Genomic DNA, 15,232 nt, shown 5'->3' with positions numbered 1-15,232 from the left:
ATCCTCTCCATCAACCACTGACCCTTGAGGTGGACATTTATTCCCAACAGGAAATATGAGAGGTCAAAACACAGCTGTATCATTTTCCTTTGCCAGGCTTCTCTTTACATTTTCCACCTAACAATGTAGAATATGAACATCGCTGTTGCTCTTCCTGGAAGTTATCTTGCTGAAGTACTAACCCTAATATAGTGTTCTTGTTACTACTATATGTGTGAAACAGGATGTGCCTATGCATCCATGGCAGTGAGAACACCAGCTTTTTATCACATGAAAAAACCAGAACACTTAAAAAGATAATACTTATACCAGGTTGCTAAAAAAGACTTCCATAAGCAACTTTTACCGGTGTTACAAACAAAATGATATACTTCCCAATTCTGAGCTTGAAGATGAACAGAATCATTATATCTGACTCTTCTTACAGCTGCTTGCAATTGCAGCATGCTGTCATTTTGATATTCTTCTGTTTCAGCATTTCAGAATCTTCTCAGCTCAGTGAGGTATGTTAGCTGCTGATGTTCTCATCGCCAGTAATTATTAGATTGCAGATGGACAAAATCAAATGCAATAAAACAGGGAAGCAAAAACCAAAACTTTCACTAAAATTAAAGGAATGGCCTAAAGCCAGTTTCTTACAATCCTGCTTTCTAGCTTTGATAAAATGTTTTATTCATACTTGGTTCTACTGTATTAGTGTGTTTGAAAGCTGTGTTTCCTTCTGCTTCTACAATATGATATTCTTTGAGTATTTGACTTCAGTTTCTCAGTGGGTGGAAATTTAGCCCAGGAGGGGCAATCTCCAAATCCTAGCCACTCTAAAATTCTGAGCTCCCAAGACTAGATGAGCAGAAATATATTTAATTCAGACTGAACATGATAATTCTATTGCATGTTTAAGCACAATGGATAACTGTACCTAATGCTGAGAGTAACATTTTACAGAATATTATCCAAATTCTTCTAAATACTGATTTTTCAAATAGAGATCCTTTGACCCTGAGCACGATTCATTTCATGACAGGCAGCTCAGAGTCAGTGGCTTCACTGGGCAGGAGGATGTTCAGTTCCACTGCCTGGATTTGACTCAGCACTGACCTTACCACCTCCTAAGAAACAAGTGAGAAAGACATGACCTGCTCCCAACAGCCCTTAATGCTTTAAGGCATTTTGAGCTCCTGGTTCTGACACCAAACTGAGCCTAAGCAACAACTTTTTTGGCACAATGAAGAAGACCTAAATAGATTGCACAGAGAAGAAAATGGAGTTCCAGTGACAGTGGTCTTGAGGTAATCCAAGCATATGAAAATTTGTAATAGTTCTGTAACACAGCATCTCCAGTTTCTCTCCAGAGCTCAGGATATTCAGTTAATCTGGATTGCCTCAGCAAGGTTCATGGGACTTCTTTGTTTTCAGGGTCTTTCTGCCCTTTCCAATGAGTGAAATATTCCTCGGATACAGCTCATCTCCATGAAGCTGTTGGTAAGTTCTGAGACAATGGGAAAACCTAGTCCTCACTGCGTTGTGTCTTGTGTTTCACTCAGCACTATGCTTATTGATTGCTATGGATTAATATGCTGTGAGTGCTAATTCTTGGGGGATAATTAAATAGTTAAGGCTGATGAATGACAGGGCAAAGAGAGGAAAACAGAACCCACCCCACTGTCATGGAATTAAGTTAATGTCTGTTAACACAAAAAAGACTGAAACTGCACTATACTTTAGTCACTATTCCTACTACAATTCCTTCCAAGAAAAATTTTTGAAGCTACTGATTTTTTGCTTAAATGTAAATGTTGTGGTTGCTGTCACAGTTGTGAGGGAACATAGCCCACAGGGTTGTTCAGATGTTGCTGATAAAATTGTGCTTTGCTTTTCACACCTGACCCAGCATACACCAACACTCCCAAAGTCTGGCAGATATAGGACGATGGATGGCAGCTTTTGGCATTAATTCAACCCTTGTAAAGGGAAGATGGTGTCAACAGACTGTGGAGACCTCTAGAGGAACCACGACATCCATAATTATTCACTATAATGCTGCTTACTCCTTAGTCACTGTTGAACTGTCTTCTGGACTGAGATTCTTCTGTGCTGGCTCTGATCTGTTTTGCTGCTGGAATTATCTAGATAACTAGAGCTATCAGGGTATGCTGAGGGGTAATGTCCCATGATATTAGCTGCAGGCTTGAGGCATCTCCTACGCTGGGGCCAAGGTGTTCCCCTCCCATATCAAGCCTAGGAGCCTCTGACCCCTTGTGAGTGTTGGTTCCCTCCTGTGCCATTCACAGCTGGGGCTGAACTCACAGCAAGCCCAGCAGGGAGCACAGCCAGGGATGGACTCACCCAGCAGGATATGCAGGAGACCCCACAGACCCCTCAGTGGGGAGCAATCAGACTGCCAATAAAAGCAAGACGTTACAACATCAGTGCTCGGCACAGACCTAAATAGGCACAGGCACAGTTACAGCTGCTGCCTGAAATTTCAAACACACCAGATCAAATGGAGAAGAGCAACCTACTTAATTGTAGCTGAGTATGTTGCAGATGTCTGTCTGTGTTGGGGGAAGCTCAGTGGGGATGCCCCCTTATACACAAGGAGGAAAACAAATGTTTTGCTATAAACAGTTGAAGACTGCCAGATGAACAACAATTTAGGGGGATTAAGAACTGTTATCTGACAATCACCTCTGGTTGCAGCCATAGGGAGGTTCTGCTAGCTGTAGCATGTTATATCTGTTAGATATAGCACTGCAGAGTCCAGGGGAAACTGAAGAGTCACAGGGTTCAGGGGAAACTGAAGAGTCACAGGGTTTGGACTTCATGGGGTTAAAATGCATTCATTAAAGAAGCAGAGCCTGTTTCCATGGCACTTTTGTTTTTCATTTTGCATTGAGTTGATATAAATTGTGACAGAATTTGATCAGCATTGAATTTTACAGTTGTTGGTTTGACTATTCAGATGTAAAGTGCTGTTTGCATTCCTTATCACTCTCCAAAGAACAATTAGGCACGTCAAAACAAGTAATTTTATTGAACTCACAGATTTTGCAAGCTTTTTGCCCTATCCTAATAATGACAAAGTAATTATCAAGGCAGTCAAAGCACAATGAGCTTTTCAAGGGAAATAGTGAAATCAAGAGAATTTCCAACTGAGATGCAATTCTTTTAAGATATTCTAGACTCTGGTTATACTGAGCCAGATAATTAATGAACAATTGATTATTCAGGGCCCCAACATAAAGATTGAATGAATCTGGGAGCAGGCACAAGATATTCTGGCTCTGAAGTCCTCAGGTCCAAGCCTCTAAATTTATCCCATCTTTTTATTATGGCACTTCAGGGAGCTGGGTTTAATTCCCTGACAGGTAGATTGGCTGTTAAACAGGATGAAACTTAACACAGATTTCAGGAGTACCCCCAATTTTATGACATTTTATGCTCCCAGAGCTTCTCAGAACAGAAGAGTTTTAGTGGGCTCTTTTATATCACTCTGATAAAAATTAATCAGAAATTGATCCCCAAACATGGCCCATGTTAAGTCTGCCCCTGCTCTGGATAGGCATCATAACCCAACAACCTCACTCAGAGAGCTTTAGTCTTTACAGCTTTATCTGAAGTATGACAAGTTCAGAGAACACTAAGCGCTCCCTGCTTCTAAGTGTCCAAATTCCAAGTGATCTCTGTGCAATACATCGTAAACCCAAAGTGGGTGTAACTTACACTACTGAAGATCCAGGATAATAAAAACATGCTACAATTTTTCACAACTCAGCCAATAGATAAATGTTGCTCAAAACACCTACATCCCTATTCTCCCAAAAACAATTTTGTGCTGTAGTGCTTCCTGCAGAAATTCAGTTAAAAACGGGACATACATCTAGGGTGACAGATTTGAATGCAAATTCAGGTCTCCAATAAAACACCCTTTTAAACTAAACTTTCCACATGTCTTTGTGTTTCTATTACAGCTGAAATTCAGCAACAATCTGTCAAGTGCACTGAATCTGCCCCATTTTTCTCTTGATGAGGATAACGCAGCAGGAGCACTGCTGTACCCATGGAGGCATCGGGACACAGATAATCAGCATCACACTGTACTGAGAACTGCCCTGGTGCTCTTGCGTCAAGGTGTGCTTGTACCACTCCTCTGAGGTGGCAGGTTTGTGCAAGCTATGCCAGCCTCCTTGGCATGATCCAGTGGTGTTGGATGCACATCAGGGGGAATCTTTATCTGTTGAATACCTTAATTTCTAGATGAAGTCCAAGGCTGAGCAATACAGGTTGCTGCTACAATGCCCACACCGGCTCTCCTTTTTCTGACCCCTCTCCTACTTTTAACTCCTGTGGTGCTTCTTGTCTTGAATCATCAGTCAGTTCTCTGACCGCACTGGGTGATTTTTGTGTCAGCACAGGGCTGGCATGTGAGGATAATAAGATTATTCCACAGAAGGGCTTTATAGAAAACCTGATCTCTCCATCATAGATTAAGGAAAGAGGAAAATGACAAAAGAAAAAGAAAAGAAAAACAGAATAGGAAACAGCAATTCCTTAGAAAACAGTAACTGCAAGAGACTTCTGCTGCATCCATGATAATAAAGTAGCTCTTAATAGGCTTCTCCTGAAGACTGTCTCAATGCAATGTCCAGCAGAATTGCACTTTGAGGCTCCAGCACTACTGAAGGGGTGGCTCTGTTAGAAACAGTGACTTACAGCCATGGTAAGCTACAGCATAACCTTGTGACAAGTCATTCACTTGTGTCACTGCTTTCCTGACAGAGCTTTAGGAGCCATACACAAATTCCTTCCCTCCCAAAATGCCTTGTATGAACTCAAGACCTTATCTTTTCAGAGAAACCATGAGGAAGTCTGTCTTCTGCCTCTGGTACAAAAAATGACCAAATCACATTAACTTGCTCCCTTCCTCTGCTTTTGCCTCTGAATGTATAGCAATAAAGGGATCAGAGGGCAAATCCATAAACCTTAGTTTAATGGAAGAAGTTTCTCACTCTGTAAAAGGGCCCATATGCTATGTCCTCAGATAAACTGAATCAGAAATAATGAACTCAGAGAACCTCCTGGGGTAAGCTCTTGTAAAGTGTGCTCCAGGACAAGCTAACGATTTGTTGCATTGCTCAGGAGAATGAAACAGGATGTTAAAACCTAAAAGGGAGAATAAGAATAGAAGATCATGAATTCTGATTCTATCTATTCTTGCTGTGACGCAGATTTTTTTAAAGTGACCTGAGGAAAAATCATCTACTGCATTTTATTCCCACATAGTACAAGGTGACTCTCCCACCTTGCTGCACCTCTTTATTATTTGAAAAGACCTTGAGACTCCTAAGGTGAAAAGGCAAATCTGAAAGTACTTTTATGCTAAAGAAGAAAAATGGTAGTAATGAGAACCAAAGATGAGGCTTGTGGAGTTCTCTCCTATCCCCATGGACCATGTCTGCTTTAATACCCATTCAGGGAAGATGCAGTTCAGACACAGGGCCACTTCCCTCCTGTTCTTTTTGGTGTCTCTTTTACACTAGGAGGCAGACGTGCAAGCAAGTCAATTTTGTCCTTTAGATACCCTGAGAGAATAACTCTGCCTGAAAATTTCTTTTACCATTAGAGACAGAGCAGCACTTTGGCCTTATATAACCTGACCTACATCAAAACCATACCCTTGACAGTAATCAGGGAGACTAGTGATGTGAAGAAAATTTTAAAGACATTAAGATTAAGTTATGTAATTAACCTTATGTACCTACAGAGAAAGCTGTCAAACTTCACCAGAGTACACAAAGAGCTAATTCCAGGAACAGCTGTACCAGGTGTTTGTTTCTGCCCTCACTAAGAGCCCACTTTGCTTAGCTCTGTCAGCATTACCTTTTCCCAGGCCTCACGTCACTGAAATCACAGCTAAGAAGTAAATTGGGATTTGCCATGTATGAAAGCTGGCATGTTGCTGGGGTTAGGTGCTACCTGTCACTGCTCCTGGGTCACATGTAACCAAACCCACATCAACACTTTAGCCTAAAGATAATGCTTAAACTCCCACCCTCAAATAAATCACCCCCACTCAAGTACAGCAGTACTGAACAGCAACTGAACAAAAAAGAATTCGCTGTAGGCTAACCATTGTGAAGGACCCTAAATCAATGAGGTAGCTCTGCTTAGATCTTCCTGTATTAAGAGCCCTGAAGAAAGAACCAAGGTTTTTTAGATTTAAAGGGAAATTATACCACTGTAACATATAGTATACCTGATTTTTAGTAGATAAAGTTCATCTTGATTATACCAGAACAAATTATATGACTTCACTCATGCGCGGGGTGTCATTAGAACTCGAAACCATTCCTCAGGCTTGGTTTTAAGTAATTGAGCCATTTCCTGGGCTGCAGTAAACTTGACCCAGTGCCTGACAGACCCTGGGAATGGTCTCTTCTACCACTTTTAAAGGCTGGCTTTCTGCTTTTTCAACCATCTTCACTCCCTGCTTGTCTCCAAGAATCTGCCCTTCAGGAAAAGGCTACTTTCCCCTCATTTTTGGAGAGTCCTAGCCCTCAAATCACATTATTTAAAGAAATTTTGCATAAAATCAGGGACAAAAAAATCAGGCAAGATTTTTACACTGCCAGGTAAAGATGTAGGAGAGATTTTCTTATGCCACAGAAAAACTAAGGCACAGTGAGCACATCATAGGCTAAAGTTTGAATTTCTCATGTGAGGCTGAGGAATTGCACATTTGGTTTCTTTTCATGGTGTGGTCAGGAGAACAGCACTGATCTTACACTGCTCCTCAATTTCCCTTGAGCAGCTGAAGACAGAAATAAAAAGCAACTGATTTTTCATAATGGATGCTATAAACAAGGCTATAAAAGTCAGAAAACAGTTATGCAGGCATTGAAATATTAATAATAGGCAACAATAATCTTAAAGAAAAGAATTTTTCATGTCCAAGATTCCTGTAGGGTATAACTCTGAGAAAGACAAGGAGGAGGTGAAGCATGGTGCTTGCTACAGGACCCCAGGATGAGGACCAGTGGTGATGGAAAGATCAGGGCTCAGTCACAGTACCAGAGGACACTCAGGCTCCTAAAGAAGCAGCAGAACAATTCTTAGTTTCCAGACCAGAAATGAACATTTTTCATCTGCAAGAGGGTAAATCCCTCATAGCAGTACCAGATTTTCCTATTAGTCCTAACACAGCAAATTACAATTCTTGTTCTTGATTTTTCACTGTCTTCTAAATACACTCTTCCTTCTCCCTGCCAGTCCTTCAGCTGCCCCAAAGCTACAATGACTTTTGGCTGTCAGCAAATCAGAGTCATTGTGGGAAGGAAAAAGGAATGTTGCTTATTCTGATTCATTTACTTGTCTGAGTTGAGACTGTTTTTCAAATAATTTTATTCTGACAAATGGATGCTGTGTACTCAGAACTGTAAAGTGGTTTACTAAAGACAGAAGAGAAGGTCTTGCCCTTTCTGAAGGAAGAGGTTAGAGCAGTGTTCCTTTCTGCCAGTGCTTTGATGAAGAGAAAGGAAGTAGTGTTAGCAAACCGGAGCTGCAAACTCTTCATAGCCTCTTAACAAGGACACTCCTGAATGGCTTATGACACCAAATTCACTGTATATCTTACTGAAATAAATCACAGAATGTTGTAAAGCAGCATTATAATGCTTTGAAAATGTAGAGTTTTAGACTACTGTTACTGGCAAAAATGTATTAGCCTAAGTACATTTATTAACAGTTTCACAGAAAGCATTTATAGTAAAAATATTTATTTGATAGGGCCCCTTTTTCTTGAAATATACAAACTTTGAAAACTCATGTTTTGACTAGAATATATTGGTTTTCTATGTTGATTAATTACTATTTCACAAACTGAAATACAGTACTGAATCTTATTAACAAAGTGACTTCCCACACCATTCGTTTTAAAGTAGTTTGAGGTGACCAAAATAAATGTACCAAATTATAAGCTTTGTCAAAACCAGTATCTTGAAATTTTGTTTCACATAACCATCAGAAGTTTATCTTTTTGCCTGATACATGATAGTTTATCAGAATCTTTAGCCCACTCTATTACTAAATCTTAGCATTTTCATGAGGTGGAAAATTTGTATCTACTTTTGAGGCGCTCCAATTCTCTCACTATTAAAAGAGCAATAACATAATATTGCAGTAATGGCAGCTATAGGTACTATTTCAGTAGTTTAAATCAGGTGTTTCACCAAAAAGGAAGAAGAATCTTATACTGAATGGTTATTAATTAGGCCATCAAATTATCCCATGCAAAACTAAAAATATTTGAAAACAATTGCAACTTTTTACTTGTTTAACAGCTTAAATATGAAACATAGTCAATGGTCTGAATGCATTGTGAGCCTATGTGAGCAGTTTAGTCTAATTCCTTCTCTTCCCAATTTGAGACAAGGAGATAGAAGTGCAAAGGAAACAAGATTATTGTATTTGTTCTCAGCTGCCTTGGGGACAGATGAGCCCAAGGACACAGGGCTGTGGCAAAGCTGGCACAGCTTTTGCTTTTGTTGCACAGACACCCCAACTGATCCACAGGCCCGCAGACGTGGCACCTGCACATGGTTAATGTGATATTCAGGTGAGGGCTGAGGGCAGTGCATTCCCAGCAATACCAAGACTTTTAGGAAAAAAATCTCACAACACTGAAGAGTGCTTTCAGAGAGTTACAAAAACACTGAGCGTGAATGAAAGAAGATAAGGGGCAGGAGCATTATGCATTATGCACAAAAACATTTATGTTGACCTATACAGAAGAACCTCACATAAATATGAAGTAAGGGATTAAAAAATTTTTTTTTAGCACAGCTACAGAGAAATGGTGATTTTTCAGAAGGCAGTACTCCATGGTTATTCACAGTCTCTATGGCATTTGTTCATGTCTTGAAGGAACTAAATTTACAAATGACATTTGCATTTGCTAACTCTGGAACTTAGCTCTAGAAGTACTGCAATAATACTGCATAGCAAAAAAAATCAACCCATGTAATCACCAGCTAGACAAGAAACAGTCTATACTTTTCCAAGTACATGGGATTAGTGCAATGCTGACTATCTTATCACACCTCCAATAATTATCAGTATTGTAAATTTACCAAACTTTGTTCCTAGGGTTACTGAGGCTTCATTCTGTATGTTATTATCAAAGTAAAGACTGGATCTTTACCCCACTCATAATCTAACAGCTGGATTTGCTTCAACTACTATTTACACTGAACAGTCATGCATAAGATGTCCAAATTATGCAGATAAGCAGAGATCAAATTGGCAAACAAGGTGATAATGGAGAAAGTGAGATCACATGAAAAAGTGGGGAAGGAACACAAGCTATGTTAAAGCATTTTTTCATAGTTATAGTTTCCTTCCCATCATACTTTAAGCGGAAAAAACACAGTGTAAATAGAAAATCAACATGGAGGAGAAATGAAGACAACTTTACAAAAACAGACAAGCAAAGAAAGAGGAGCATTTCAGGTGTAAGTCAGAGAACAGATAAAGAAAGTGGTAAGGACCAGGTAGAAATAATGAGAAGAATGGGATTGTAAAGGGTAGAAAACAGGAAAAGGTAATATTTAAGCAAATGTTCATACAGGTATGGCTTAGGGGTTTGGATTTATTTTACTCTCACTTTTACCTCTGGCATATAATAGGGTGAGTCAAGTAAATTACTGGAATTGTTGGTGAATAAATCCAACATCAAGAGTGCAGGATTGGGCCATGAGTTGCAAAAGAAATCTGAGGGCAGGAACTGAAAAGAGATAGCTGGAGTTCTTTAATATCTAATAGTTTGCTTAAGGCTGGAGAACAAGGGAAACAATCAAAAGAAGTGAAGACAAAAGATAAAGAAGACAATCTTTCACACTGAATAGACAAACTGTATCCAATACTTCTTCAAGTGAAGAAAATGCAAAGCCTGTTAATATCCTGTCCATTTTACCCTTGGACTTCATTAACAACTCTGGATTTACACCTGACTTTATACCATCAATCCTTTCGCAGTTTATTTCCTATGCAATCAGTGAGACAAGTAAGGCTCTTTCTTGGCCTGAACTCCTGATTGTGTTGTCTGTTGTCTGTAGCTGGTGTGGTTTTACCTTGCCAGCAAGCCCCCACTGTGAGCTGCATGGCGATGTGGGAGGGGTGGATGGGCCAGTCGTTGGTCACCAGGTAGGGTTCATATGTTGTCCCATCCATGTAGAGCGTCACCACCGGGAACTCCACGTTGACCACGTAGTAGTGCCACTCCTTGTCACAGATCTGGGAGATGCAGCAAAGCATTAGTTAGCTCTTACAGTGACTGATTTTTATATCCTATATATTTTAAAAATTGTGTTGTTTCCAAAATTCATTTATACGAAATAATTTTATTGCAAATTCTATGTCTCTAACATCAATGAAAGCCAAAACAATGTTGATAAATTCTCTTGGCATATTTGGAAAATATATGTGATAAATAGAGGCTTCTTAAAACACACTCTTAAAACAAGACACGGATAGAAAATAGAAAATCAGACAATTTGGTATTTGATCTGTATTTTCACATTTGTTAATACATGATATTAGTTTCTTAATGTTTGTATCTACTGTTGAAAACACATTTCATGTAGTTTACACATAGAATGTATTGGCATAGTTACTGGGGATCCTTATTAGCTTCATATTAAGAAAATACACAGCCCTTAGTCACTGGATTGATGAGTTATTACCAGTGATTGCCATTATTCATTTATCCCATCAGTACTTAGAAAGTCCTGTGCAACCTGACAGGACCTCAACAGTTCTAAAAGGACCTGGGCCATGCTCTGTGTGGCACAGAGGGACCAGCAATGTACAGGTTTGAGCAGGGAAATCACCTCTTCTCACCCTTCATCTTTTGGCCTTGAGCTTTTTCCCAGATGGTGGGAAAATGATGATCTTTATTGTTTCCCTGATACCCAGCAGATTTGAAAAGCAATGGCCACAGTTACAACGTATTTTCAGGATGACAACATTAATGTCAAATCACATATTAATTTCTGAGCCAGACAACCAGGGATTACTGCAGGATGGCCAAACTCAGCTTTAGTTCAGAAATGTACAGCTGGATGAACCCGTGCCTCCAGAGACAGAAGTCTGGTGTGCAAATATCAATATCTGCCCCATTATTTTCTTCTGTTGTATCTTTCAGATTAAAAAGTTTAAAGGAATAATTCAGAGTAAACTGGTAGGATGAGTGGGCTGTTTTAAAAGCAGAACAATAGCTACAACAATTGTACTCTCAGATCTAGAGAGATCCTTGTTTTGATGTATTAAGAAATTAAAGTGCTTGAATGCAGATATCCTTGCTGTTTCACAGAAGCAAGCACAAAGTGATGTTTAAACACAACACTTTGTCCTTGGCCAGGTTAAGTGCTATCTGGTGCAGTATCTGCCCTTTGAAAACAAAGCTAATGTTTGTTCCAGAAGACATTTCAAAAAGCACTTAATCACTTCTCATTCAAACAGATACATTTATTACTGCAGACATGGTAGCTCCACAGTGAGAGATAAATACAGCAAGGGGCTGCTGGAGGGAGCTTTCCTTCTGCAAGCAGCAGAGAGCACAAATGTTTTCTGAAGGTTAAATGAACTGAAACCAAAATTCTTGGACTGAGAAGCAAGTGATGCTTAGAACTAGACTGGTGGTCTACAAAATGCCCCATTTTTCAGCTTTGTCCATACAAGCCTGGCATGCGCCTGGGAGAATCTGCAACTTCTAGCTCTTAAGAGCCTCGCTTGGGTCAGCTGGGGCCACTCCTGGAATGGGGGTCATCCACCTGCTTGGATACACACACCAAGGCAGCTTGTGCTCGCCAAGTGCCCAGTGAGAAGCCGTCCACGAGCCTCTGCTGCAGATCTCAGCACCTCCCTCTGGTGCCACTCAGCAGCCCAGGAAACTCCAGCAGGAAAACAGCTCTGCACATCCCAGTCTGCCCACCCCAGGGAACTCCAGCAGGAAAACAGTTCTGCACATCCCAGTCTGCCCACCCCAGGGAACTCCAGCAGGAAAACAGCTCTGCACATCCCAGTCTGCACATCCCAGGGAACCTGAGCAGAAAAACAGCTCTGCACATCCCAGGGAACCCCAGCAGGAAAACAACTCTGCACATCCCAGGGTGCTGCTCACACACACCTGAGACTGTCCCTTCAGGGATTGGAATGGCATGGGTGGCTTCCATCTTCTGCTTTCTGGGACTTTGCTGAGGAAGTGCTCTAAGAACACACTCAAACATCCTCAACAAAAGCAGGAAGAAGGAAAGGAAGGCAAAGAAAGCCCTCTTCTCACTGCAAATAGCACCACTCCCTTTCTGCAGCTTTGAGTCAAAAATTCTTCTGCCTGAGTGGTCTGAACCACTAGTTCAGTTGGCAGAAGTGGTCTGACTGAACCACCACTTCTTTGGAGAAAGCAGCTTAATCCACATTCAAAGCACAGAGCATGTCACTGCATTCACTTCTTGATGCGTTTTGTAGCATCTTAAGATGCTCTGAATCCATCGCCCCCATCCTTAGTCATCATTTATTAGAGCACATCTAAAACAGTGGGCCTGCCTTGGGCCCCTCAATACAAGGAGTATTCTGATAAACTGGGCTGAATTCAGTGGAGAAACAGCAGAAGGGCCAGCTCTGGCCATGTGAGGAGAGGCTGAGGCAACTGGGCTTGTTTGGCCTGGGGGGAGGCAGCCTGAGGGAAAAACAGCAGCCCTACAGGGCCAAGGGAGAAGTGACCACAGAAGGGCTTTTCAAAGTGGGCAACTCCACATTTTTATATCCCCTTGCTAAAGAAGGCAAAAAATACAGGGAATCTTAATGACATTAGAATTATACACTCAACCACAGTCCCCTGGTCAACCCTCCTGCCTTGATCTGAAAGCAGCCAAATGCTTTGTGGCTCTGCTTCAAAGCCTTGCCCTTAATACCCTGGTTCAGAGCACTGAAAATAGATGATAATTTGATGGGGAGAGGGGTATTGCTTTGAGTTAAAATAAAAAAAATCACTTTTTTTCTCTTCATCTCTAAAAAAATCATTTTGAAAGAGCTTTTTACAAATTTACAGGGTTTGGCATTGCTATTTTTCCGTTGATTCCAATAACTTTGATAGTTTTTTTATATATTTTGAGACAAGAAAATAGTTCTATTATGTATTTTGAACATATTTTTATAGTACTGACAGAAAGCACTGCACTGCTTACAAACAGAAAGCTAAAAAGACGGTTCGGAAAGACTGTTTCATTATACTTTGAATCAGGACCTAAGGAATAGCGCCACTGCAACAAGGAAGCATAAAAAAGTTAATTTTGAATTGATTGGCAGTGGATTTCATATCAAACTGACAAAGTTACATATATTTGCAATTTTGCAAATAAAGATGTTGTGTATTTACATATGTAGATTGTGAAAAAATAAGCATTTTAGGCAGTTGAGTCATTCTGCCTGAGACCTTGAGTTTTACATGAAGGCAATTCACAGGTGACCAGAGAGAGCCTTTATCCTCTCCCAGTCTGGGGTATAAGATGGTAGTCTCTGAAATGGGGACTTCAAAGAGATTGAATGAGCTTTTATCTGTTACTTTAGAAACTCATTTATTATACTATTTGTTTTCCTAATGTCAGTTCTCATCCACTAAGGCATGCTAATTTTAAAAGAAGAAAAGGAGATACCTTGGGGCTTTGCTATTGCTATAACTATTGCTTCCTTTTGATTAATTCTAATAAATCTTTGCCTCAGATTTCAGTAGCTGAGCTACCTGCAAAGCTGATTAAGCGGTATAGAAAAAAAAGTTACACAGTTGACTTTTTTGAGCTCTTTTTCTCATTGTCTATGAACAACTCTGATTTTTTTTTTTTTTCAATCATCCCTACACCACCAAGAACAGAAGAAAACACTTCTAAAAATGTCCTGCTGTTGATCTCAAGTGTGTAATTCAGTATGCAGATATTCAGTGTGAAGGATGGCATTGCTTCCCTGGGTACCCAGGTTACCTGGTCTGTTTGTTTTCTAATACAATGAACAAAAAAACTGTTTCTGCCATGAATATGTGGTTTTATGGTAAAAGTCTACTTTTGTGGGAATCAACAGATATGCAATTGAAATTGGCTTTCTGCTACAGTCTATCAGCATATTCATTTTGGGGAATAGCTTTTGGAAATAACAAAAGTGAAGTGCAAACACTGACTAATCAAATCCCTTTAGTCATGTGAATTGCTCTATCTTGTAGCAATATTTATTCAACCTCAGGAGTAAACTCTGCATTAGACATATTTGCCACATTTGTTGGCTTTACTCAACCTAAGCATTTCTTCCCAGGTGTGCTGGTTATGCATTGAAAGCACCTGGGGGGAGAGCATACTAGGAAATTTTCCTCCATGAGAACTTCCTCTGTGAATTGATGAGACCAATTAGAAGCAGGTTTAGTTGTTGACAGCCTGAGAAACCAATTGGAAAAGTCAGTTCACTCCATGAATCACATTTGAAGCAAGTAAAGCCCGGGAAAAGCTCTCTTTCATTTCTGGCCCCTCACAAGGTAACCCTGACCTGGCCCAGGTCCCTCCCACGCGGCCCGGGCCAGGCACGGGTGGGCTCAGGAGGCTGCTGGGCCCCGTTTCCAACCAGGGACCCCGATAGCCAAAAAGAAGAAAAGCCCATTGCTAAGATCCTCACCCTCCCCTCCCCAGGTGTGGCCGTGGCTCGGCGGGGCCCTGGCCTGCCCCGGCTCGGAGCAGCCCTGGGGTGGCCGAGCCCGCCCGGCCGCCCTCACGGCCTGGGGGGAGGCAGCCGGGCCCGGTTTGGGGAGCCCCCCAGGGCTTTGTGTGCTGGGCAGGGCACAGGGAGAACCCCCGGGCTGCGGCTGGAGCTGGGGGCGGTTGGCACCGGAGGGCAGCCTTGGAGACAGAGCCTTGGCACCGATTTCTTCTCTCGCTGGACTTTGCGGTTTTTGTCCGGCCTTTGCCAGCACGGCCTGGGCGGCCTGAGATCCTGACACAGCTCCAGCATGGCCTGGCCCCAGCCCCTGCAACTTCTCTGTGAGATTTTAACTCTTCCAATGTTCAGATAAGACTTACAGGCCTTCCATCCTTCCTTGGGTGAGAGGCAAAAGAACGGAAAGGATACACCAAAGTCAATGAAGTAAAAGCTAAGTTTTTAGATGGAAGGAGAATGAGAAGATGCCATGAAGGTTGGCTGA

At 41.2% G+C, this 15,232-nt stretch overlaps 1 protein-coding gene across 2 annotated transcripts in view; it reads right to left on the bottom strand.

Moving 5' to 3' along the window:
- Positions 1-15,232, bottom strand: part of CLSTN2 (calsyntenin 2) — a 185,512-nt gene that overhangs the window by 20,855 nt on the left and 149,425 nt on the right. For both annotated transcript variants that reach the window (XM_062498932.1, XM_062498933.1), the window contains one exon: positions 10,128-10,290. In XM_062498932.1, coding sequence (XP_062354916.1) covers positions 10,128-10,290 — 163 coding nt within the window. The remainder of the gene's footprint in view (positions 1-10,127; positions 10,291-15,232) is intronic.

Source organism: Cinclus cinclus, chromosome 10, assembly GCF_963662255.1.
Source record: "Cinclus cinclus chromosome 10, bCinCin1.1, whole genome shotgun sequence".
NCBI classification, from domain to species: Eukaryota; Metazoa; Chordata; class Aves; order Passeriformes; family Cinclidae; genus Cinclus; species Cinclus cinclus.
Note: the sequence above shows the minus strand (reverse complement) of the source record. Positions and strands in the feature narration are given on the sequence as shown.